The sequence below is a fragment of the Myotis myotis genome, unplaced genomic scaffold, assembly GCF_014108235.1.
Source record: "Myotis myotis isolate mMyoMyo1 unplaced genomic scaffold, mMyoMyo1.p scaffold_m19_p_9, whole genome shotgun sequence".
NCBI lineage: Eukaryota > Metazoa > Chordata > Mammalia > Chiroptera > Vespertilionidae > Myotis > Myotis myotis.
The window spans coordinates 68,934,272-68,957,311 of NW_023416401.1; the positions used below are offsets into that span (position 1 = coordinate 68,934,272).

At 43.1% G+C, this 23,040-nt stretch overlaps 1 protein-coding gene across 2 annotated transcripts in view; it reads right to left on the reverse strand.

Moving 5' to 3' along the window:
• PAK5 (p21 (RAC1) activated kinase 5) overlaps positions 1-23,040 on the reverse strand; it is a 241,786-nt gene that overhangs the window by 62,282 nt on the left and 156,464 nt on the right. For both annotated transcript variants that reach the window (XM_036323648.1, XM_036323647.1), the window contains exon 3: positions 21,653-21,867. In XM_036323648.1, the coding sequence (XP_036179541.1) occupies positions 21,653-21,856 (204 nt within the window). In that variant the 5' untranslated portion in view covers positions 21,857-21,867. The remainder of the gene's footprint in view (positions 1-21,652; positions 21,868-23,040) is intronic.

A 23,040-nucleotide genomic window follows, 5' to 3' on the forward strand; every position in this document is an offset into this window, starting at 1 on the left:
CCTAAGCAGCTGAGCTAATGCCACCTCCTTCCAGACTGAAGAGAATCAGAGAAGCACATTAACCCTGTGTAGGTGGCCACATATCCAAGCCCAAAGCCTATGTGTGAAAACATCTGATATTTTCCAGGTTAAGACACCACAAGGGGCCGAGCAGGCACGATGCAAACCATTCCTATCCTTCTGCATGGCGAGAAGGTGTTTATGGTGAGGGAATCACCCTGGGCAAACTAGCCGAGGTCCATGAACTCCGAAGCCAGCCCTTCGCCACCAGCGGTCAAAGCCACCAGAGGCAGGGACGTCAGGGCTTTTCTGCATTTGGCCACTGAAAGATTTCACACTAACAAAACAAGAACACATTAAAACATGACTAATTTTGGCACATTTTTTATTCTAGGAATGTGGAAGCTGTAGCCCTAGATTAGCCAATGGATCTTTGACACGGATAGTATATCTTCCTGTTTAAAATTCAAATGAATCCTCCAAAATTGTCCCAAATGGAGTAGAAAGAAACAGATAGGACAGATGGATACTAACACATTTAAATCCAGTCCACAGAAGGTTTGTAATTAGTACATGATGATGGAAGAAGTAAAATATCAGATGGCAATGTTCCTTTGAGGTAGCCAAGTGTAGTAGGTTTTGTTTCTTTGTTTTGCTTGCTTTAAAAATTAGTCATAGCCGTTGTTGTGTAAGAATCACAAATTTCAAAAAGACTCGAGTCTGCCCCCTTGTGTTGGAGATAGACAAAAGCAACTGCAGTTGCTTAGGGTTATAATAAAAGTCATCTTATTACAGGGTGAAATCGGCACCCTGCTATACAGCAAACCTAGTATGTACAGCGGTCTCATAAACTCTACAACTGTTTCTACATTGACTGTATTCAGATCAGGCCAGCCACTGTGGAGGATACCAAAGGAATGGAAGAATTAGCCTGTGCCAGCAGATATTCAGACTATTATTAGACACTTCCCTTATATGCTGCCCCAGGTAGATTTGCAATGCAGCTTCACACACGAGGCCTATGCTGTCGATTATTCCTGCTTTCTCAAACAAAACTTCTGCAAGTGGGGTGTTGTTTTGCTATTCCCTGACTGGAGAGCCAGCTTGCATGGTGCAGTGTGCTTGCAGAATTCTGCTAGCATCATATATTTATTATATTTACCTGGACAGAACACAAAAAATATGCCTGATATTTGAACTACAAATAGGTAGATATAAAGTGCTGGCATATTTATAAGATCCTAGGCTATTTCCCTTTGGTCTGGTAATCGCCCCTTCAGTCTTTGTAGCAGACATTGCTGGTAATCTTCTTGGATCCACTGGGTCTCTTGTACAGTTCCCAGGCATTTCTACCCGGACTCCTGTGTGCTCTGCTTCCAACGACCAGTTCCTGTAACTCGTCTTTGAAGGACAGCGCCTTAAAGGCTGGTTCACTATTAGAAAATCAATGAATGTAATCCATCACATGAACAGGTTAATTAAGAAAAATCATACAATCGTATCAAGTAGTTGCAGAAAAAGCACTTGACAAAATCCAACACCCATTCAGAATAAAAACTCTCAGCAAATGAGGCATAGAGGGGATCTTCCTCAACTGGATAAACAGCATCTACAGAAAACTTCCACTTAACATCACACTTGATGGTGAGAAACTAGATGCTTTCCTGCTAAGATCAGAAACAAGGCAAGGTTGTCCCTTCTTACCACTGCTTTCCAATATCTTATTGGAAGTCAAGTATGACAATAAGACAAGAAAAGTAAACAAAAGGTACACTGATGGGGAATGAAAAAAATAAAACTGTCTTCATTTCCAGATGACATAATTATCTGTGCATACAATCCAAAAGAATCAACCCCAAACTCTCCCAAGTTGCATGGTATATAGTTAATATACAGAAGTCACTTTCCTATATTCCAGCAATGAACAAGTGGCATTTGAAATGAGAAACACAATACCATTTACATTAACATTCTCTTATATTAAATACTTAAGTATAAATCTAACAAAATAGGTATTAGATATGTATGAGGAAAACTATAAAACTCTGATGAAAGAAACATAAAAAGAACAAATAAATGGAGAGATAGCCCACGCTCAGAGATAGACTCAGTATTGTCAAGATGTTCTTCCAAGCCTGATCTATAGACTCAATGCAATTCTAATAAAAATCCCAGCAAGTTATTTTGTGAATATTGGTAAATGATTCTGAAGTTTATTTGGAGAGGCAAAAGACCCAGAATAGCAACAGAATTTGAAGAAGAAGAAAGTCAAAGGATTGACACTACCCAGCCCCAAGACTTTTTGTAGAGCTATCGTGATCAATACAGTGTAATATTGGCAAAAATGTGGAGAAATACATCACTGGAACAAATTAGGGAGCCCAGAAACAGACCCCCATAAATACAGTCAACTGATCTTTGACAATGGACAGTACGAAGAAGAAAAATTAGCCACTTCAACAAAAGGTGCTGGAACAATTGGTCATCCATATGCAAAATATAAATAAATAAATCTAGAAACAAACCTTATATCTTTCACGAAAATGAACTCAAAATGTATTGTAGACCTAAATGTAAAATGCAAAACCATAAAACTCCTAGAAGATAACATAGGGAAAAGTCTAGAGAACCTGGAGTATGGAGATGACTTATGAAATACAACACAAAAGGCTCCATCCATGAAAAAAATAATGGATAAGCTGAACTTCATTAAAATTAAAAGCCTCTGATCTGTGAAAGACACTGTCAAGAGAATGAGAAGACCAGCCACAACCTGGAAGAAAATATTTGCAAAAGATCTTAACAAACACCTCAGTGAAGAAGATATGCAGATGGTAAATAAACATATGAAAAGATGCACAACATTATATGTCATCAGGGAATTGCAAATTAAAACAACAATGAGATACTACTACACACCCATTGGAATGGATTCCAAAACACTGACATCACCAAATGCTGATGAGGATGTGGAGCAATAGGAACTCTCACTCACTGTGGTGGTGGTGGGTTGGGGAGAATGCAAAATGGTGCAGGCACTTTGGAAGACACTTTGGCAGTTTTTTAAAAAACGAAACATACTTTGGCCATCTGATGCAGCAGGTTACCCATATGAGTTTAAGACTTATGGCCACACAAAAACCTGCACGTGAATATTTGCAGCAGCTTTATTTATAATTACCAAAACTTGGAAACAGCCCAGGTGTCCTTCAGTAGGTGACTGGATAAACAGTGGCACATCCAGACAGTGGAACATCATTCAGTGCCAAAAATATAAATGAGTTATCAAGCCAGGAAAAATATGGGGGAAACTTAAATGCACATTATTAAGTGAAAGAAGCTCATCTGAAAGGGCTACATACTGAACTCTTTAATTATAAGATACTAGAGGCCTGGCGCATGAAATTTGTGCACAGGTAAGGTCCCTAGGCCTTGACTGCAATCAGGGTCATCTTCCCTGGCTGCCCGCAATTGGCCCCCCGCCCCCTCGCTGCCACCCACCCCCAATTCCCCATTCACCATTGAGTGATTGGAGCCTGCTGGCTGGAGGGAGGAACTGAGAGGTTGGTCGTTCCACCCACTTGCCAGCCCTGCCCCCCCCCCCCCCGACCACCCACCCCAGTTCCCCACTTGCCATTGGGCAATCGGAGCCTGACAACTGGGGGAAGGGACCAAGAGGTGGTCAGTGCACCTCATAGTGACTGGACGAGTGGTTGTTCTTGTCATTCTGCCGTTAGGGTCAATTTGCATATTACCCTTCTATTATATAGGCTAAAGGCCCAGTGCACAGGTGGGGGCTGGCCAGCCTGCCCTGATGGGGGCCCTGAATAGGGGTGGAGGTCCCTGCTGGTGGGTGGGGCTGGCCGGGGCGAGGGGCTGGCAGGCGGTTTGCAGGACAGCCACACCTTTGATCGGGGTGGGGAGTCCCTGCTGGGGGGCAGGGCCAGCAGGGGTGAGGGGCCACAGTTGTTCTGGTCTCTGGTCATTATGGTCTGTTCCACTGTTTCGGTCGCTGGGCTTTTATTATATAGGATTCTGGAAAAGGCAAATCTATAGAGATGGTAAAAGGATCAGTGGTCAGCAGGGTTTAGGGAAGAGGGAGGAATGAATAGGTGGAGCACAGAGGATATTTAGGGATGTGAAACTAGACTGTATGTGTCGTTGTACATTTGTCAGAATCCATAGAATATACACCACCAAGTGTGAACTCTAATGTAAACTATGGGCTTGTGTGGTAATAATGTGTCAGTGTAGCTTTATAGATTGTGGGGGATGTTGATAGTGGGGAAGGCTGTGTATATGTGAGGGTATATGAGAAATCTCTGTACCTTCTCAATTTTGCTGAAAACCTAAAACAGCTCTAAAAATAGTCTATTAAACAAACACAAAAAGCAGATGGCAGGCTAGATTTGGCAGGTAAGGATAGTATGTTGACTCCTGGCCTAGGTCCTTTGTTGAAGGAATTAAGTGAAAGAATACCAAAGTGTGTTTCAGGTACTGTTGCTGCATCAATGAGCCTCCCCACCCCTCCCTTCCCCCCAGGGTCAGGTCTTTGGGAAGAGGTCGGCAGTTGTCCACAATTGTAGTCTCATGTTGGCTAGGGCTGCAGGCACAAGGGACTGGACATTCCCAAAGCTCACACGCGGGGCTGGTAGTTGATGGTGACTGTTGGCTGGGAGCTCAGCTGGGCTGTCCACCAAGCACCTACCTACACAAGGCCTCCGCAGTATGGTGGCTCTTTACACAGTGGGGCTTTCCCCAGAGCGAGCATCCTGGAGAGCCAGGCGAAAGGAAGCTGCCTGGCCATTCCTCACCCAGTTTTGAGGGTCCGCAGGATACTTCTTCCATGTTCTCCTGGTTATGGGGGAATCAGAAGCCCTGCCCAAGTCAAGGACACCTCTGGCAGGAGAAGTGTCCACAAAACAGTAGGGACAGTTTTAAAAATCACCACACCAAGCAAGGCTGAAACTATACTCAACCATGCTTTTACCTGGAGGGAGTGGGTAGAGAAAGGAACTAATATTAACCAAGGACAGTCTATGAGGCAGGCACCATGCTGGGTGCTTTACATATGTCAGCCCACAACATCTCCCTGAAGTTAGTATCAATAGTTCCCATATTCCAGCCAGGAGCCAGAGATGGAGAGAGATTAAGGAGTGAGCCCAAATCATGTGACAGGTTCTGATGCCAAAGCCAGATCTGCCTGGGGCCCATCTTCCCGGACTAGTTTACCCTCTTGGGCACCCAGCAAGGGAAAGCAGCCCATTGGGAAGGACATCAGAGTTAAACCTTGTGTTCACTAGGACGGTGTGTCTTAAACGTCAGTGTGCACATGCATATCCTCTTTGTCTTGTTAAGCGCCTGATTCAGCATGTCTGGGTTGGGCCTGAGATTCTGCATCTTACATGCTCCCGGGGATGTTGCAGCTGCTGGCCTGTGTGGTAAACGGGGATGGGGACCACTTCCCATGCTCCAAGTCCCCTCCCACCCTGTGGGAATCTAGGGAAGGCCACCTGTAAGCAGAATGTGAGACCCTGGGCACCTAGCCAGCAACTTTGTCTAAGAAGGGCCAAAGAGAAATTGCTTGTAGCTGTGAGCCCGGATGTAATCAGCCAGTGTTTTGATCTCACACAGCTTGCACAGGGGCCCATCCCCTGCCCCTGCGTGCCCCCTTTTCTCTGTTCTCTGTGCTCTATAAAACCTCCTAGTGGGAAAGGTTTGGTGGCGCAAAAGAGCAGTGTCAGCGGGTCAACCCCTGTGTGCATGAATGTCCTGATAAACCCATGACTTTCACAGCCAGTCCTCTGGGTTATTTCTTGGGGATCCATGAACAATATGCTTCCTGGGTCTTCTGCGCTTAGCACAATGTGGCCTGTGGCCGGCACTGTGGGAATCGAGGTCTCCGGTACAGTAGGTGATAGGCTGGGGTGCAGCGCCCAAACAAGGCCCGGGACCCAAGAAAAGCATGCCTCCTTCCTCGGGAGCCTGACGGCCTGGCTTTCTGTGGGCAGTCAGAAGCTAAGGATAGAAGTCCAGGTGGGTGGTGGATGGTGGGTGGAGGTGGAATATCGTTGAATTCCTTAACAGTCTGTTGCTTATTGCCAGTGGAAATGGGAAGGGGTTAGAAATGATCATTTTTCTCTGCAAAAGTCTTTTCTTTCATTTCTTTACTTGGGTCTTCCTAGAATTGTGTGAAAATATAGACAACTGCAAAAAGCCAAACTACTGCAATTGTGTGTGATTCAGACGCAAGGCTGAGAGGACATAACCGAGTTCAGGAAAAGGTCAAGTCATAAATCAAAAGGGAGATCAAACCAATTATTCCAAGTGAGCTGATGGTTAACATTTGCTTCTCTCACCACGGCAGCGGCTTCCCTAATTAAATGCAAATTTGATTGCATTTATTACTGGAAACACTGACAAGTTAAAGCTTCAATATGTTCTTATCTGATGTGGCACCACCCACCATCCATTTAGTTAATTGTAAGTGAGGCTGCACGAACCATTCAGGGACGCTAGGTGGCACCTTTGCATTTTTCTTGACAAAGCCAGAATTTAAAGCTGAAACCAAGGGAAAGAAACCTATTAGTGCAGTACTATGAGTATAGGTAGTTCTCAAAGACACTGAATCAACTCTGGGGAATTGAGCCCTGGAAATCTGTATTTTTAAGTAATTCTTCTCAGATGATTTTTCTGTGGGATGGCATTAGAAATAGCTGATACAGTTAAAGCCTTACTTAAAAAAATGAGGAAACAGCCTCAGATTTACTCAGTTTGAAAGGATGAGATGGGCTTTTTTACCAAATCAGGAAAAAAAAAGTGAAAAATTTAATGTTTTAGTGATAAAGCATCAAAGAGAAATTTAAACATATAAATTGTGTCCCAAAATTGAAAAACCACCATGAAAGAAAATGTCAAATCTTAAAAATCTATGCCACTATTTTTCTTCAGTTGAGCTAATCTATATATATAAAAGCCTAATATGCAAAGTGTCCCCTTGGGAGTTCGACTGATGGGGAGTTTGATGGCTCACTATGACGTGTGCTGGCCACCAGGGCGGTGGCGTAGAACGAAGGAAGGCCCTGGCCAGCAGCCAGCAGTGGCAGCCGCTAGGTACCGTACCTGTGCATGAATTTCGTGCACTGGGCCTCTAGTCTCTCTCTCTCTCTCTCTCTCTCTCTCTCTCTCTCTCTCTCTCTCTCTCTCTCTATATATATATATATATATATATATATATGTAAAAGCCTAAGCAACCGAATGGCCAAATGACCTGTCAATCAGTCACTATGACATGCACTGACCACCAGGGGGCAGACACTCAACACAGGAGCTGCCTTCTGGTGGTCAGTGTGCTCTCACTGCAGGAGCACCACCCAGTCAGAAGCTGGGCTCGCAGCTGGCAAGCACAGCTGTAGCAGCATGAGACTCTCCTGCCTCTGTGGCAGTGCTACGGAGTGGTGGGTGGCAGTAGCAGGTACAGTGGGGCCGGGATGAGCGGGAGCAGCACTTGGCCCTGGCTTGGGCTCCTCCCTGGCTGCCTGCCACTTCCCGCACTGCTACACCCCTTGGGGATCAGCCAAAACCAGCAGTCTGACATACCCCCAGATTGCAAGAGGAGGCAGGCCACAGATTGCAAGAGGGGGCAGGCCAGGCTGAGGGACCCCACCAGTGCACGAATCTGGGCACTGGGCCTCTAGTATTAATGTAATGAGAAGTAAACCCACTGTATAAAAGATGAGTATGCTTGTAATGTGGCCTCAAGCCCACTAGATGGCAGAATACTCTATCGTAAGCACAAGGCTTGACACTATCAAGAATGAAGGAACAAGTCAATAAAACACCAGACGAAGCAGTAGATAATATAGCAAATACTGTATGGCTTAATGAATGAAGTAGATGCCTATTGCATAAAGTTTAAAGTTACTTTATATACATGTATAAAAAACATCAGGAAACCCCAGTTTTATCCGCCTGCCACATTATAATCAGATTGAAGAAGCACAGCTTTGCTCAATGTGGCCACAGTATTTTCTATGTTAATATTCCCCTACCCAGGGTTATTGCTGAGACATATGTTAATATACATGACAAACGATTATGGGCTGGAGTGGATTTGAATGAGTACAATCATCAAATATTTATTGAGTACCTGCCTGGTGACAGGCACAGTTCTATAAGAAGAACACACATGCAAATTAAAGAAAGCTTAGATAAATGAATATATTCATGACATAGCATATGTTTCAGGACGAAAACTTTGAGCAGAATTATAGAAGGTAGACTCTATTCTTTATTGTTTCACCTTTGATAGACCAGAGAGGAAAGAAGAAGGAGAAAAAAAGTTTGGGAGAAAAAAAGCATAGCTATATTCAACCTTAATAATCTTGCATGTCATCTAGGACTTGGCAAGATATAATTGAAAACCAATTTCATTCTTTCCTGACTTCTCCTTGAAGGAGACACAACTGCCAAACCATGGCCACACTTCTCATACCTCAACCCCCATCCCACTCCCTCCAATACTCCCACCTCTCATGGGTGTCCTCAACCACTCAGGCAACAAAACCCTGACCCACTTCTCTACTCCAGCCCTTCTTGGCTTTTACTCCTGCCCCACCTACTGTGTCCAGGTGCCTTTTATGTGTAATTGGGTCAATATTGGAATATCCCTAATGAGAGGATCCCAATGCTTTCCAAGTCAGTCCCTTCGATTGCTAGAGAACACACAGCTTCATGTTCTCCACAGTACTGCGGCCTGTGTGTGCTTTCTCTGCACAGCCCTTGCTATTTTTCCTTCCAGGGGACTCCTAGAAGGAATCCTAAATGCCCCTCCTACTGGGCAGCCATTCAGTCACTGAGGAACGCCATCCTGTACCTCCCTCCCTGAGTTTGACAGAGATTACCAACATTCCCCACCAGTTGTCAAACTGTCTCAGTTCTTTTTTCTTCTTCTTCTTCTTTTTTTTTAGTTTTATTGCTTAAAGTATTACAAAGGGTATTACATATGTCTCCTTTTTTCCCCCACCCTTGACAATCCCCTGGCCTCCCCTACCTCACAGTGTCTTATGTCCATTGGTTATGCTTATATGCATGCATACAAGTCCTTCAGTTGCTTACCTCGCCCCCCTTCTGCCCCCCTCCCCTCCCCAGCCTTCCCACTGCAGTTTGACAGTCTGTTTGAGGCAGCTCTGCCTCTGTATCTATTTTTGTTCATAATGCCTCAGTTCTTGATTCTCCGTTACGTCAGCCACCTTTCTTCTGATGCAGTTGTTTACTCATTGTCCAAGGATGAAATGGAATGAAACCGACACCTTTCAGTGCAGTGAACATGGCAGGAAGTTTTGTCATGACAACTAGGTGGGTACTGAGAGCAGAAATGTTAACAAGGACTCGCCGCTGTCCCACCATACCTTTATTTTCCCCTTCATAACCCTCCACACTGATAACTCCGGGTCACATCTACATTTACTTTCCCTCCCCAGTAAATGTTCCCGGAAGGAAGGCCTCAGGCCTCAGTTATTCACTGCTGTGCCCCCAGCACAGGGCACTGGGCTTGGCCCATGGCAGGCATTTGTGGAGACAAAGTGGCCTGAAATGGAAGAACAGATAGTGAATGTGGGTCTCTTTAAAAGGAATGCAGAAGGCAGAAAGGGAACCATGCAAGAAAACACTGATGTCTTCCCTTGCAGAGCCAAGCTCACCAGTGGGGTAAGGGATGGTACAGAGCCCAGGTTTGCAGTGGAAAATTATCAAAAAATAAGAGTTTTTAGAAGTTGGCTATTTTAAAAAAATATCTTTTTATTGATTTCAAAGAGAGGAAGGAAAAGGGAGAGAGAGATAGAAACATTAGGGAAGAGAGAGAATTACTGATTGGCTGCCTCCTGCAAGCCCCACACTGGGGATCGAACCCAGCCATGTGCCCTGACCGAACCCTGACCGAACCCTGACCTCATGGTTCATGGGTCAACACTCAACCACTTAGCAACACTGGATGGGCTGGAAATTGACTATTTTTAACTGTCTGCATTTTGTGTGTGTGTGTTCTAGGTTAATTTCTCTTTAGTTGTTGCTAATTTACAGTCTTGTCAATTCCTCAGCTTTGTTTTTATTCATTCGCTTGGAAACTTGAAGCATAGCTGATGGGCTAAAAATGTTTTCCTGTTTTAGGCTCATTGTTCTTAAAAGTGAATCGAAACCATGAAGATGGGATGGTGGAATCAGCATTCAAGACCATAGGTGCCACTGGCGAACTAGGCTCTCAAACTGCAAGATGGAAATATAAACAGGCCAAATAACAATGGGCAGCAATTGTGCATTCAAAATCCCATTTTTACATAAAGGAATGGAACTTCTTACCCTTTGAAGATACTGAATTTATCAATAAAAAAATGAACTATTAATCAATAAAATTCCCAACCATAAAGGGTTTTCAAATCATAGCACATCTGTCCTAATGTTGCCACTAAAACAATGTTGCAGGCAATGTGACAACATGTAGGTTCATGGTTCTCAAACTGTAAGCCCAGGTGCCCCAGAGGAATGCACAGGGAATGCACAGGGGGTGGCAGAGTAATTTCAATTTTTGAAGGAAACAGCAATAGCTAACCTCTGTCAGATAACTTGTAAATCACCAGCTCAAGGTATTTCAAATTTCTACATTCAATTGCACCACTTGCCTTTTAATGACATCAGTGAATGAAGCATTTGGCAGTTGTCATGACAAAAAAAGTTCTGTGTAAAAATCAATGTGGAACAGGAAATGAGGGTGTGTTACCCAACCTGGCTCCAAGGCTGAAGAAGGTGTGCAGTGCCCAACAGATGTGCTTATTTTATTAGGATTTTTTTTAAAAATGACAAAAATTTAAAATCTCAATTTATGTGTATAATTGTTAAATATTTATTAAATTGTTTGGATTGAACTACTTAATAAATGTAAAGGTTAACTATTCCTTTTTTCCTAGGAGGGGCTGTGATGAATACTGAGACAATGGGTGCTTTGAACCAAGAAAGTTTGGGAACTATAGCATTAGGTGAAAAAAATGAAATAAAAACTGTACAGACATCGTAATCAATCTTGCTCTTCTCTTCGTGTATGTGTGGGGTGTGTGTGTGTGTGTGTGTGTGTGTGTGTGTGTTTGTGAGTGTTTAAATAATGGAAGAAAGTACATCAAAATTCAACAGTGGAGCCTGGCTAGGCTGGCTCAGTTTTTTGAGCATCGACCCATGAACCAAGAGGTCACTGGTTCATTCCTGGTCAGGGCACATGCTTGGGTTGTGGGCTTGATCCTCAGTAGGGGGCATGCAGGAGGCAGCAGATGGATGGTTCTCTCTCATCGATGTTTCTATCTCTCTATCTCTCTCCCATCCTCTCTATCTCAAATCAATAAAAACATATTTTAAAAAAATCAACAGAGGACAGTGGAGATTCGATTGATCTTCCTTTTAAAATATAGTTTCCTATATTTTAAGTATTACTCTTACACACTGAAAATAATTAAAGGTTATGAAAACATGTCCTCGGGTAAAGATTTTTAAAAGATACTTTAAAATTTAAAGATTATTACAAATAATTTCCCAAAGGAGCACATTTGCCTCTATGGATAAAAATATTTGTTGAACATACCAGAGAGTTTCATTTTGGGAGAAGGTATTATTATACTTTGCTCCTTCTCCGGTTCCCTGCCCTACATTGCAGTTTTGAAGAAACCTGTTTCTATGTGCATCTCTCCTTTGCGTTGTTTTTTGTAAAAAAAACACACAAAACACCCACTTCCCACCCCTGCAGCCTTCAGGAAGGGAAGTTGGCTTGGGGTTTCCAGCAGATGGGGCTTCTCAGCCTAACAGCTCGCAGATCTAGCAAAGATGAGGAGGCAGGGAGGGGTGGGCTGCCAATGTCACAGGCGCTGCTGACGGAGGGGCCATTCCTCTGGCACCTGTTTCATGGTGGAAGGAATGGCCTGCAGCATCCTGCAGGTCTGAGGTGAAGGAAATCATTGGAAACCTGCCCTGAGGAAACTTACACATGAAAGCACCCCTGAGTGCAAGAGATCTGCGGTGTTTGCTGGTCTCTGCTGCTCTCAGAGACCCAACTTTGAGAACTCACATTTTATATAACTTTGAGAGTTATTATACAACTAGGGGTCCCTTGGCCTGGCCTGCACCCTCGAGGGATGTCAGAGAGCTGGTTTTGGCCCGATCCCCACAGGCCAGGCCAAGGGACCCCACCGGTGCATGAATCTGTGCACCAGGCCTCTGTATGCATAGAAGATCTTTGGTTAATCTCTCCCAGCTCTCCCCCTCCCCCATCCCGACCCTCCCCCTCCCCCCTTCCCTCTGAGATTTATCAGTCTGTTCCATGTTTCCATGCCTGTGGTTTCCCCTCCTGTGTAGAGTGTCTGCCTCCTGGTGGTCAGTGCTCATCATAGCTACCAGCCGGTCAGCCGATTGGCCAGTCGGCTGGTCATTTAGGCTTTTATATGTATAGATTGAGACATCCACATACAGTCTTTGTTATATTGTGAGAGAAAGCAAACCCAAAACATTGTTCTCGTCCTAAAAAAGGCCATTTTTATTATACTTTGTATTTGCGATCATCAGGTTTGTTTCATTTTTAAAAACTGTATTGCCCACGAATATTGTACATGTATTAGGCTGTTTAGTCCTCACACCAGCCCTATGAGTAGTACTATTATATCCACTTTAAACAGACTAGGAAGTAAGCAGGCAGAGGTTGAGTAACTTGCACAAGGTCCAATATCTGGAACAGGAAGAAGAACCACAATTTGAGATTGATCTTGGAGAGTGTGGGTCCAGAGGGCTTTTAAGCAAGACACTGTCACTGTCTCTGGGTACAATTATTTCCTGATCTCGGGGTATCCTTACATCAGGTATGAAAATAAGACTGCATTCTTTTAACACATTGTTTGCAGGTAGTTTTTATCGCGCGCTTATAGGTGGCGTGGGCCATTTTTGCTAATTTTTTGCGCAAATGGCAACGTTCAGTAAAATTACGATAACTTTAGTTTACGTATTTATATGTCATCCGCATTCTACCGCTAGTCTAAAAAACGTATTAATACGTGTTCCGCACTCTACTACACTGGTAGAACGTATAAATATGTAGAACGTATAAATATGTAAAACGTATAAATACGTTTCCCGCATACAATGTGTTAAAATCCAAAGTTATACCTTCTCTAAATTTTCTAAGAAGTGTAGCCATTCCGCTCTCAAAGCTTTCACAACAAAGTGCTTATATATTCAATTGTGTTCTCTATTCTATTGTAACATCCTATATAATAAAAGGCTAATAAGCAAATAGACCAAACAGTGGAATGACTGGTCGCTATGACACACACTGACCACAAGGGGGAAGATGCTCAATGCAGGAGCTTCTCCTTGGTGGTCAGTGCGCTCCCACAGGGGAAGCACTGCCCAGCCAGAAGCCGGGCTCAAGGCTGGCAAGCGCAGTGGCGGTGGCAGGAGCTTCTCCTACCTCCATGGCAGTGCTAAGGATGTCTGACTGATGGCTTAGGCTCGCTCCCCATGGGGGGCAGGGCTAAGCCATCAGTAGGACATCCCCCGAGGGCTCCCAGACTGCGAGAGGGCGTAGGCTGGGCTGAGGGGCACCCCCCAAGTGCATAAATTTCGTGCACTGGGTCTCTAGTTTATTATATTTTGTTGGTCTGTACAAATCCCTCTCCCCCACTAGCTTGTGTGCTCTGTAGAGATGGGTCCAAACATCGTTTTCCTCTATAGCTTCATTGCCTGGAATGTAGTAGGTTCACAATCAATATTTGATGACAAAACGAAAGCTGCTGCTACACTGATAGGAGTTTCTATTGATGCTGTACCTGTATCCCCTCAGCCCACTCTGGAGGTCACCTGCAGCTAGTGCCTGTCCCTGCTGAAGGTTTTCTGATTCTCTCTACCTTAAAGTGTTTTCTAGCTGCTGGGGAATGCTTGGTCAAAGGTGGGGCAGGTGGATTTTACCAAGAAATTAATTCCTGGGAGCAACCTGCAGCCAGTGAGGGATGGGAAGTGACAGATGCCCTGGCTTCCCTCCTGGGACAAGTCTGAGGTGCGTTCTACAAAGTCCCTTAGGGCATTCACACCAGAGCTGGGCACCAGCTGCCCACAGCAGTTACTGTTCATTAACACACCCTTTCTTGACCTCCCTTCCTTCCTGGTCTCAGTACTCGATTCCCTCAAAGCCACATGGAAGTTAATTCTGCCAATAACCTAAATGAGCTTCGAAGCCAACTCTTCTCCAGTTGAGCCCTCAGATGGAAGGCAGCTCAGCTGACAGCTTGTTCTCAGCCTTGTGAGAGTCTGAGCAGAGAATGCAGCTAAACTGTGCTTGACTCCTGACCTCTGAAAACTACAATGTGTGTTGTTATAATTTGTTGAATTTATGGTAACTTGTTAAGCATTTTGGTACCTGGAAGTGGGGTGCTGCTGTAACAAATACCTAAACACATGTGCATTAGCTGGCTATGGCTACTGCACTGGGTGGCTTAACAACAGAGATTTATTTCTTATAGTCTGGAAGGTGGAAGTCCAAGATTAAGATGTCAGTGGGGTTGTTTCTTCTAGGACCTCTCTTCCTTGCCTTACAGATGACCGTCTTCTTGCCATGTCCTCACACGATCTTTTCTCTGTGACCGCCTGCCCCTGGTGTCTCTTCCTCTTCTTGTAAGGACATCAGTCCTATAGGGTTAGGGCTCCAGCTTTATGACCTTGTTTAACCTTAATTGCCTCTTAAAGGCCCATCTCCAAGTGTAGTCACACGGGGGTTGGGGCTTCAACATATGAATTTTGGAAAGACACATGCGGTTCATAACACAGGAGTGTTTGTAACCAGGAAGTGAGTAGAGGCTGAAGGAATTTGGAGGAACATGGTAGAGAAAGTCATAATTGCCATGAGCAGACTCTTAGTAGAAATCTGGACTTTGAGGATGCCGATGGTGAGGCTCAGAAGCAAATGAGGAACATGTTATTGGTAAGTGGAGGAAGGGGGTCCTTGCTCTGTGGTGGCAGAAAGTTTGGCAGAATTGTCTCCTGGAGTTCTGTGGAAAGCAGAAACTGGAAGTGATAAACATGTCCACATATCTAAGGAGATTTCCAGGAAAAGCGTGGCAGGCGCTGCCTGGTTCTTACTGCTTACAGTAATTGCAGGAGGAGAGAGATTAATTGAAGGAAGAACTTACAATTTAAAAAAAAGAAACCAGAATCTCATGTCTCAAAAAATTCTGAGCTTCTCCAGATGGCAAAGATGCAAAAATGAAGAGCTGCCTCTCAGGAAAGCATGTTCCACGGGTGTGAAGGTACAGATGCTAAAACTCAGAAAGACCAAAGTTCAGATAAGGCCATCACACAGAGGCCTGTAAGGAATGAAGGGTGTACCTCACAGATCTCAGTGCATCCAGAGAACCTCTAGGGCAGGGGTGGGCGACCCCTGGCACACGTGCCAAACCTGGCACGCCAGTAACTTTTGCTGGCACAAGAAACCCTCTCGTATTATCTTTCATTTACAATTGTGAATCTTTGTTCTCAGTGATGAATTTTGTTAAGTCTAGTAATAGGAGTAGCCTGACGGATGAAAGTAGTAGCTCGTGCATATCTCTGAAGGTCACGAAATATAAACCTGATGTAAAATCTCTGTCATCAGTGATGCAGCAGCAAAAGTCCCACTGATAATATCAAATGGAGTCATAAAGTTTTCTGTCGGACTATCAGTGTACATGTATACATTAAAAAATAAATGTAATTTTCATCATCATATACTGTGTTTTTGTCGCTCAAATAAATGTTATTATTTCTTCAAGGTTCTTCACAAGGTACACCTTAAGAGAGATACCAAAAAGGTGTAACATGTTCTCAAAAAATTAGGGTTGGCACGCAGAAGAATTTTGAGTCAGAGATTTTGCTGGTTTTGGCACGCACTCACAAAAAGGTTGCCCACCCTTGCTCTAGGGAGCTGAGGGGCATCTCAGCAGGAGGCCAAGGACAGAGGGTTTATCTGAAACACATCAGTGGCTATTGCTCTTGCCTAACGGAGTGAACCACGGTGAAGTCCACACAAGGTTTACAAAGTCACTGAGAAGTTGGTTAAATAGAAACTTTGCTAGCTTGGACTGCAAGGGACAGATATTACAAAACATAAGGAGGCTCTCAGACCCCTCAAGTTCTCCCGGCAATGGAAAGCAGGCCGGTAGCACCACTCTGCTGCGAACACAGGCTACCTTTCATGAAAAAGAAGAGCAGAACCAAGAATCCAGAGGATGGAGCCTGAACCACAGAGGTTATTCCTGAGCCTTGACTCCTAATTGAGGGGCTCGCAACATTCGCCAGCCTGGGTTTCACAAGGGCTCTGGACCGGCGACTCCTTTTTACCTTTCATTTCCCCTGTTTTGACTGGAGTGTCTGCAACTATTACCCTATGTCTGCCCTACCATCTCATGTTGGGAGGGCTGGAGGCAGATGCTCAGCACTGTAGTTTCACACAGGTCCACAGCTGGAGAGTAACTGTGCCCCAGCAGCTGTGATTGGTAGATCACACACAAGCCCTTTATCCACACCTGACCCCAATTTTACTTTATGATGATGCCCTAACGTAGTGGTTCTCAACCTTGGCTGCACATTAGAATCACCTGGGAATCTTTTTCAAATCCTGATTTCTGGGCCTCATCCTCCGGAAATTCTGTTTCTTTGTTATGGAGGTGGGGCCACAACATTAGTAACAAAGAAACAGAATTTCTGGAGGATGAGGCCCAGAAATCAGGATTTGAAAAAGATTCCCAGGTGATTCTAATGTGCAGCCAAGGTTGAGAACCACTGCCCTAATGCAAGGGTGGGACCCTTTTTTTTTTTCTTTCTCTGCCAAGGACTGTTTAGATATTTATAACATCATTCACTTAATATAAATATATGTTGCTATGATAAAAGCTCCTAGATTTATTGAATTTCAAGTTTCACCGCAGTTGCCTTGGCAGGGCCAGACCAAATGATTTCGTGAGCCTTATATGGCCTGCAGGCCAGAAGTTCCCCACCTTTGCCCTCATGGGATGACACTCAGGGAGCCTAGGGTTGATGTATCTTGCGTGTGGGAGAGACAATGGGGAGCAGAATGGACAAGCCCTAGGGTGACGCCCCCTGCTGGTGCTCCCAGCTTTGAGTAATCCCCTTTCTATTAGCAAGGGCAGGACCTGTGCTTGCTTCTAATCTAACCAATAGGACATGGCAGAGGTGATGGGCTGTCACTCCCATGGCTGGCTATGTTCTACATGATACAGCATCAGTACTGGGATATCATTTTGTGATTCTGTTATGGTGAATACATAAGACTCCAAGCAGAGTGGCTCTTGCTCTCCCGTGGCCTTGAAGAAGCAAGCTACTCTGAGTTCCACAGAGAGGAAGTGAATTCCGCCCACAGCCTAGAGGAACTGGGAAGTGGATGCTTCCCCAGTCACGCCTCCAGAGGGCAGTGCAGCCCAGCTGATGGCAGTCTGGGAGCCCTTGAACAGAGGGACCCAGTTAAGCCAGCCTCCACTCCAGACTCAGGGAAACTGTGAGATAATAAATGCATATTCCTTTAAGCCATGAGGTTTGTGGTAATTTGTTATGCAGCAATGAAAAACTAATACAAAGATTCTCAAAAGGAAGTGGATTATGTGATGATAGAAAATGCTTAGGTTCATGCCATCTCAGGCACAGTTTTTTTTTTCATGGAAGTTTTAATGTTATTGGTAATAGCAGGAGCATTCAAACACTTGGACAGTGATGTGCTGCTTGAAAGTGATCAAAGTATTGATGAATTGCCTTCTCACTAGTTTATACAGAGGCAACAATATAATGCTTATATTTACTAATACAAGACAAAAATGACAAAAATTCTAGGATTTGACAGTGCCACAAAGAAGCCTACAGTGGCCATCTTAGTGCCCCAATTTCTATAAGATGCTAAATGAGAGTAAAATTAAATCTTTCAAGTTCCACACATGTGTGGGAGTCACAGAGAGAGCCGCATGCTTTTTCTTTTGATTTAGAAGGGTTATTTTCAGTTAGGTCACCCCTGCCAGTGGAGAAGCGCTGGGGCAAATAAGGCACTCCTAACAGTATCATCTCCTTTTATATAGAATTTTTCAGTTATCAAAGCACCACCATCCTCATTTGACAAGTTCAGCTGATAGGAGGTCAGGACAGGCCACTCAGGGAGAAACCAACAGAAGTCGGGAGAGAAGCTTGTGATCTGGAGGTTTGCTGTTTAACTTCACATACCATCAGCCCAAGGAGCGGCCAGGCCACCCTGGAGACAGGTGAGCAGCACGCATTTGGGCATTTACTCATTTGCTTCTTGGTGCACACTTTCATTGACACTTCCTGTTTAAATGTTCTGCCTACTTCACTTGAGAAAACTGTGGATCACGCGCATAATGAAAGACTCTGCAGAAGGCCCTGAGTCCTCCACAACTACAAAATAAAGTCATATGACATGCAATTTAAAGAAAATTCTGAATAGGAACAGCTGAAAACCCAAGTCAATATAGAAGAGAGAGTTGGTTGCAATCGCAGATTTCCATTCAGAACCAGCCTGTCTGAAGCTCACAAATATTGGAAAACTGGCATTTGGCCAAGACATAAGGCATTGTACCCTTCTTCCATTGACTGCTTTTATGTCATGATCTCTTGTCTCATTTTTCCTTGTTCCTTTCATTTTATTTTATTTTTAAAAAATATATTTTATTGATTTTTTTACAGAGAGGAAGGGAGAGAGATAGGGAGTTGGAAACATCGATGAGATAAACAACGACCAGCTGCCTCCTGTACACGCCCTACTGGGGATGTGTCCGCAACCAAGGTATATGCCCTTGACCGGAATTTAACCTGGGACCCTTCAGTCCACAGGCCGACGCTCTATCCACTGAGCAAAACCATCCAGAGCTCCTTGTTCCTTTTAAATAAGGACAACTGGACCAAATTAGAATTGTTGGTTCTACCTAACTTAAATAACTGTGCCAAAATGGCTTTAAATCTGCACAATTCTATGTGTATACTCCTTTCTGTTGATTAATTCATAGCTTCTTATTTCAATGATTGTTCTAGCTTCTGATATATATATTCTGCATGGTCTATAATATGTAATTCTCAGTGACTTGGACAATTTCTCCAGAGAAGACACTTCCAAACAGTGGGATCATCCAATCTACATGGTATAGTTTGGCCCCTTAAACATTTTACTTTCCCTTTTCTAAGAGGCTGGTCGAGTCAATAGGATTCTCTGGAACCACCAATGTGTCCAAGAGCTGCCAACAGTGCTAACTGCACTCATGGGATTTGGAGAGAGACAGAGGACCAGTCTGAAGAAGTTTGGTGAGAGTATATGGTACAGTTAAAAGCATTTGAGTAACTCTACTCTTTCTGGGGGGAATTTCAACCTAGTTGACCATTGTTTGTCATTTCTTTTTTGGTTTTATTTTTTTTTCCCACAGGTAAAAACTGTGTCTGAAGTCCCATTTGCAGAAATACAGGACTGGATCTATACTCAAGATGTATTTTCCAGTCATCCCCCAGATGGCATTTAAGCATCTATAACAAATATTTTCATGTCATACAGACTGGATGCTCACACATTTGGCATTAGGGGTAGAAAGCGATAAGTGAGTAAGAGCATCATGGGGCTCAGGAACTCAGCACTTAGCAAACCTTGCTCCAACTCTCAGTGGGGCTTTTAAATTCTGTCATAGAGGATAATAAGCCAGCTCATCCAGAAGATGGAAAAAATGAGCTAAGTGGTCCTTTTAAGTACTACGTCCACTGAGCACTATGGATTATCACTGAGCTTCCTCCTTCACTGCTCGCCAGGACCTGTTATGGCCTGGACAAGTGAAAAACTATGGTAAAATAAATGATACCCTGTCCTCACCCAATAATAAACATGCTCTCTAAAAGAGAGCACTTATCCTGGGCCTTCAGCTAGAATGTTACCCTAAGACTCTAGAATGTTCTATCCTTCTAGAATGTTCCTCATCAAATGATAACTGTACTCAAGGTAGTTATTTGGGCATTTTCCCTTTATCATGATGACCAAGAGCAGAGGACTTTTCTGGGTATACTGAACACTCCATTTTCTAGTTTTTATAAAAACTTGGGATATGGGAAAACTAATGAAACCAAAAAAGGAAATTCTCTCCAATCCCTACTTCTTTTCATATGTGGCCCACCCTATTATGTGGTCATTAATTAAGCATGAGCCTTCTCTTGGGGGGAGAGGGGTGACATGCTCAAATAGTAAGATATTTCCTATTATTAACCAGTAGAGTTGGTTAATTAGTCAGTTTCTATTAACTCTCAATCAATACCTGTTTAAAATGGAAGGTCCTTTTGTTCCTAAAGATTTATCTTTTCAAATATCCATCTTTGTATATTTTACATTTATCTGGCTTAAAAAGTTTCAAAACCCTATCAGAAAATGAAATTTACAAGATACAGAATCAGAAGACTCTGCATTGATCTTTAGGTAGAACATACTCACATATTCAATACCAGAGCAAAATGACCAAGATGATGCACAAATAACGGAATTGCAATTCTAATTTAGTCAGCTCAGATGACACCTTATAAATAAGCTTGTCCCATAATTTATTAACTATGATCCTACTTTGCATCCTTTAAAAGAATGCATCCACTTTTGATTTGCCTATCATTTAAATACCATCTAGTTAATATTCATGTTAACATAGAATAAGGTATTCATGTTGCTCAGATGTCTACTAATATAATGAGCAAGAGATATAGAATAGAATCTGATCTGTTGGGATAGCATAATGAAAAATTCAGAAATGTTTAACTACCCTAGGGAGCTTTTGGGGCAATTACTTGATGATCTATGGAATTCTTATTCTGAGGTATAGAAGAAAACTGCAATGGCTGAATTTTCTCTGTAGAAACTTAGTGTACCTGAAATTTATTGGATCTGAGTTCTGCTTTAACACAATTATTTTCCTGACAATTTCTTGCCAAAAATCTACTAGCAATTTCTTTAGGGTAATTATATCTTATTCCATGACTCAAAAGATTCACTTTTATTTAAAATAGCTGTTTCTTAGAGTATAGCAACAAATTTGAACATATATGCATGCATACATGTGTAAATATATATGATTACATATATAAAACCTGTATATGTGTGTATATATGCATATGTATGAAATTATTTATTTTAAAATACATTAATACTAAATTTTATATAAGATTTCAAACATTCCGAGGGCAAATGCAAAACAACAAAAGATTGTCTAATATAATGTTTAATCAAAAGTTATTGCCAGAAGGGGTGGGTAATATTCTTCAATATAAAGATTAGCAAACATCACTTGAAGTGCAATAAACATTTCCGATATTGTGATTGTATTTTATGTGTCTGATTTAAAAAAAAAATCTCACATGTAAAAGCTGAGGATCCTTTGCATGTGCTGCAATTTACAGTAAGTGGTGAGCATTATAATCATTGAAAAATAATTATGGCTAATCTGTGGATATTTAAAAACAAATACACTGCGTAGGCATCTTATACTTTGCCTTTAAAGATGAGACACTTCATCAAGTGACAACCTGCTTCTTAAGTCAACTTAAAGCCAAATCCTCGTCATACCTTCATGGGAGCCAGCTGGATGGGTGTGATGCATGACGGGTCCACCATGGGCTTCGGCCTGTTGGCCGTGTCTGCCAACAGACTATGCCACTGCTGCGGCAGGCCGGTGAATTTCTGTTCCTGTGGGTCAAACCCTGTGTGAACCCTGTGTTCAAAGTTGGACGGACCAGATATTTCAATCTTTTTCTTTTTCTTTCCAAACATGATGCAAAGACCTGAGGAAGGCAAACAGAAAAGAGGCAGCTGTTTATCTGTTGCCAGCAGAAGACCACAGAGAAATGATTAATTTGTCCAGAGTTACATCTTTTCAGTAGTTCCTCTATATACCAGCTACAAAATAATGAAAGTTGGGTTTTCAGGGCATGTAACTTGCTGTAGCCCATGGGACAACTGAAACCACAGTGACACTAGGATGAAACGTGCTTGCACTTGGGGGCTTTCCCTCCTGCTGCTCTGGGAGCCATTGCCAGCATGAGAGACAGGTCATCCTGTGGGAGATGACAGACCATGTGGCCCGGCACCCGTCAGGCCAGCAGCCACCAGCCCGGGGGGCAGCAGCTGGCCACTAGTAGCCCACGCAAACCAGCAGAAGAGCCACCCAGACGAGCTGGACTCAAAGTACCGACCTACAGAATCAGGGCACAAATAAGTGGCTTTGCTTTAGGTCATTATACTTTGGAGTAAATTGTTGCATGGGAAAAAGCTAACTGTCGGAAGAATGCAAAAACCTGATTATTATCCCATTTTTCTCTTTGTTTTTGCTGCTTCACAGTGTCAAGTAACAACGTCCAATCCAGTGGTTATATTAGCTGTTATACAATCCTGTTACCTCAGAAGAGTCTTGGCTATTACACTCCTGTCACGGTGGTTGAGGGCCTGCAATGTTTTTAGTGGCCAGGAAATTATACCAAATAAGCAAGTGGCTCTGTATACCATCTCTCCGTGTATTTAGTGAAAATAAAAATACATTGGAAAATATAATTTGGTCATGTGTTGGCTGAGTCCACTTGACATTTAAGTAAACTTTATGACCATCGTTTTTAAAACAACAATTTAGAAAAATCATTTTAGAAGAGTTCTTTTGCACGCATTCATACCCGAGCAAGCACTGAAAATGCTAAGCCAAGTGATTTTAGAGCCAGAACAGAAATGCCTTACTGTCCCCTTCCTGATTATGAATTTCCCAGTGGTTGCTATGCCATTCAAGTGAGAGTATAAAAAAGAAAATATTAATGAATTAATATTGATCTTGTTTTTCAATAAGACACTTGTAGTGAGGAAACCCACAGCTGAATTAATTTACCTATGTTGCATTCTGTGATCCTATCCACCTGAAACCTAAATGCTAACAAATACCGTTCAACAGTCCAATAAGTTTGAGTTAAAGA